The sequence below is a fragment of the Cynoglossus semilaevis genome, chromosome 12 (assembly GCF_000523025.1).
Source record: "Cynoglossus semilaevis isolate Cse_v1.0 chromosome 12, Cse_v1.0, whole genome shotgun sequence".
In the NCBI taxonomy this organism is placed as follows: domain Eukaryota; kingdom Metazoa; phylum Chordata; class Actinopteri; order Pleuronectiformes; family Cynoglossidae; genus Cynoglossus; species Cynoglossus semilaevis.
This window is the reverse complement of record NC_024318.1, coordinates 10003842-10007566: the sequence shown is the minus strand read 5'-3', so window position 1 is coordinate 10007566 and position 3725 is coordinate 10003842. Positions and strand designations below refer to the sequence as shown.

The 3725-nt window shown below is 38.1% G+C and overlaps 1 protein-coding gene across 1 annotated transcript in view; it reads right to left on the bottom strand.

Annotated features, from left to right (window-relative positions):
- Positions 1–3725, bottom strand: part of abcc2 (ATP binding cassette subfamily C member 2) — a 15525-nt gene that overhangs the window by 3262 nt on the left and 8538 nt on the right. Inside the window, exons 18-25 of the mRNA XM_025061193.1 lie at positions 3300–3467; positions 3016–3199; positions 1807–1945; positions 1527–1623; positions 1219–1438; positions 831–985; positions 242–397; positions 1–123 (exon numbers count right to left, since the gene is read on the bottom strand). Coding sequence (XP_024916961.1) covers positions 1–123; positions 242–397; positions 831–985; positions 1219–1438; positions 1527–1623; positions 1807–1945; positions 3016–3199; positions 3300–3467 — 1242 coding nt within the window. The remainder of the gene's footprint in view (positions 124–241; positions 398–830; positions 986–1218; positions 1439–1526; positions 1624–1806; positions 1946–3015; positions 3200–3299; positions 3468–3725) is intronic.

Sequence of the window (3725 nt, the reverse complement as noted above, 5' to 3'; positions counted from 1 at the left end):
TTGGTGGCCGTAGGCTCTAATGACGGACAGACCAGACACTGTTTCACCAAAGTGAGAGTAAATGGGGGAGCGAGAAACTGAGTCAAGGCGACGCAGCTGCCGGGAAGTGGCCACGTAGAAGCGCTGGGTGTAGAAATAACAATCAGATAAAATGTCACAGTAATGTGGATCACTTCAAAACACAAACAAGACTTTTATATAAATATTTAAATATTTTCCTGCGTGGTAATTTGCAGCTTACCTGTACAAAGTAGTAGACAATGGCCAGAGGGATGATGATGACGGCGAAAAAGGGAGTGGCCAAACAGATGACAAACAATGTCCCGAGCACAGTCAGGAGACACTGAAGCCAGGAACGTGCCGTCTGAGGAATGACTTCATCTACTGTGAAAATATCCTTGAGGGGAGACACAAATAAAAGCAGTTAAAAAAAGAATCTTAACAACATAGTTCACAAACTGGAGTGGTCTGTGTTCAAGAGGGCCCTGAGCCAGTGCCCACTCAAAAATAGGAGCCTTACAGAACTGGGGTTTTGCGCTGTGATATGGACAAAGTAAAGCATTTCTTTTTAAATTGACATGTCCTCAATGTTTTCAGTGAGCCTCAGTAGCCATAGGATCTCCATGGTAACATGCAGCCTCCCGAAGTAATGAAACCATTTAATGGGCTTGTAAATCTGAGTACGAAGAGTCAGGCAGGCCATTCTAACATACAGTGCTGAATGTTTTTTTTTCTTTGAGAGCAAGGTTTACAAAAACAGGTATCAAGAAATGACACAATATGTTGTGTGAAAATCAAAACAAAAGAAAGTAGCTAAAAATCATTACTACCTTAGCAAATCGGTTAACCACCCTTCCTATTGGTGTTGTATCAAAAAATAGCATGGGTGCTCGCAGGATTTTGGTGAGCAGACTGGAGTGTAAGATACGAGATGCTGCAATGGAGCCATTGGCAATGAGGATCGCACCGATGAACACGAAGACACCTGTTGAGGGGAGAGGTCAATAAAACACCTGAAGACACGACACCACGTTTCTCTACATACAAATAAATACCTAAAATTAAGCAGGAAAGATGGCCATACATTGCACAGTAATTAAAAAAAAAAAGCATAATATGATCCACTCATCCATCCTTAAACCTGGACTGTAGGCAGGTCCGTCAAACATATGGCACATTTTTAGAGATTTGAAGGTTTTTATTGTTGGCTGTGTTTACCCTGAGCCACTCCTAGAGCTCCAAACACTCCTATTCTGGTGTCCCTTTGCCAGATGGGGTACGTCGTGTTTCCATATTTTTCTGCATCATTTGTCCAGTCACTTAGCCACACGTTCTGACCAATAGTTGAAGCCAGCTGTAGAACATAAAACACCAAGGCCAGAATACTATATGTCCAGCCCATGGCCCTCAGGTACTGAAGATACACGGACATTTTCACCTAAACATAAAATACCAATAAGGTCAGAAAAAAACCCCACAGTAATGTCTGTGTCATTAAGACAATGTTGATTAAGAAATGTTGTTACCTGTCCAGTTTCCATAGTTTCCTTCTCAATTAGCCTCTGACCTATCTTTGAATCAACGCCATCTGTAGTTTTTTTTAGAGAACTTGTTGTTCTAGCTCTGACAGTTAAAAAGATATATAAGACAAATATAACATATAAATATATAATAAAAAACATGGAGAAGAAAATGGAGTTAAACTTTCAGATGTAATGAATGCAGCATTGGAGCTTTGCCTCACTTTCTTACTGACTGTGTGAGGGTTTGTATCATGAATTTGATTTGACTTCACTGTGCTCTAACCTGCCGTAGCTCTTGCTGCGGCGGATACTATTTTCCCTCTTCAGCATCATGGAAACGGAATCCACCAAGGGTGAGTCGCCGTCGGCATCTTCAGTATTGGTAACAAACGTGTGAACACTCGCCGACTCTTCTGGTCTATCTGTTAAAACAGTTAGTGTAGAATACACATTGAAGGAGGAAACAGTTGTACAGAAATGTCAGTCTAGATAACAAGAGAGAATGAGTTGATGATATACTGAGCATGGATGGACCGTAAACAAACATAAGGATGAGACAAAAGGAGACAGTTGTTGGAAAAAAGGGCTGTAGAAATATGTGCTGCTGTGACATTGACTTAAATTTAATTAGAACAGGTAACAAGGTATGAATAGCATAAACCTGTGCTGGATGCAGAGGGGTGCAGAAGGTAAAGTTTTAAAATCATTAAAATCAGCTTAATATAGGGTGAAAATCACTTACACAATTAGGTGTACAGCAAAGAAGAAGATTGGTGCTCTGTCAGACAGTACTGTGGCCATCACTATACCATCACTACAGTCTTTGATCACCTGCTAACTCAGGCTTACAGCACTCTTTTTAAATTTTAGGGACTTAAATTACTGATAACTGTCTCCATGACACTCCAAGACCAAAAGGTTGAATTATTCAAATAATATTAAACAAAAATTATGTACCACTTCTAGCAAACCTGTTTTTAAAGAGTAAACATTATTTAGCATACTTTTTCCTGATTCAAATTTGAGAGAGAAAATATAATAACATTGCACATTTGAATCATTTGAATACATTTCTGTGTTCAGTTAATCGCTCACAGTGTAAAAGAAATTAAACTCTCCTCAAATGTATTCTAGACATAATTTAACTAAATTATTAGATTAAATCTGCAGTTAAATCTGTAGTAATCTTTTGTTTACATTCTTCCCACTCTACCTGAATAGTACCTAAGGTGAAATTAATGCTAAATCCTAATGTCCTTATCAATGCTGCACAGCATTATATAGTGTTGGCAGCAGTGATGATATAATTAAGTTTTTGTGCCCATACTTCATAAAACTGAAATTTATAACAGATAATTGATGGCATTGATGTCAGTGTGGAGTTTAAGCATAATAAAAAATGGAAGAAAAATAATGACCTTGGTGCACATTTTAATTGCATTCCTGTCAGTATAAAAATCATTAAGTGGAGCACACACAAATGTCTCAGTACCTGAATCTGCGTCTGTCTGTCTAGTTTGCTCCTTGGCATATGTGTCTAGAAATTCAGAAAATGCGCCTCTGCTGGCACGAAGGCTGTTGTAGGATCCAACCTCAGAAATCACTCCATCCATTAAGACAACTATTTCATCAACATGAGGTAAAAAACTGACTCCATGAGTCACCAGGATCCGAGTCTATACAGGAAGTTAAAAAAAAAGGAGATTACATCATATGTGGATGGCAGTACAGAAAACACAGTGCGGAAAATCTTCTATATTAAAACTTGGTACTGACTTTATCTTTCAGGATACCGTTAGGTCCAATCACTTTATCAAAGAGGTGTTTTGCCACATGAGAGTCCACTGCAGACAAGGGGTCATCCAACAGATAGATGTCAGCTTGACTGTAAGCGGCTCGAGCCAAGCTAATACGTTGTTTTTGACCCCCGGAGATATTGATGCCCTGAGGACACAAAGATTGAGTTTAGAGATGATAAATAACTCCTCTTCAGTCTAAAAATGCAATAAATATTTGAATCTGTAATTTAATAATGCACTTAAACCTTTATTTATCATATACATAAAAAAAGTGTTTTCACTGTATAATGTATTCATATTTGTTGATCTAAATTGTTTTTATGTCGAGTAGTCTTTCAGAGAAGATCAAATTCATTTATTGTATAATTTACAGAGTTAATACATTGTTTGCAGGCAACATTTC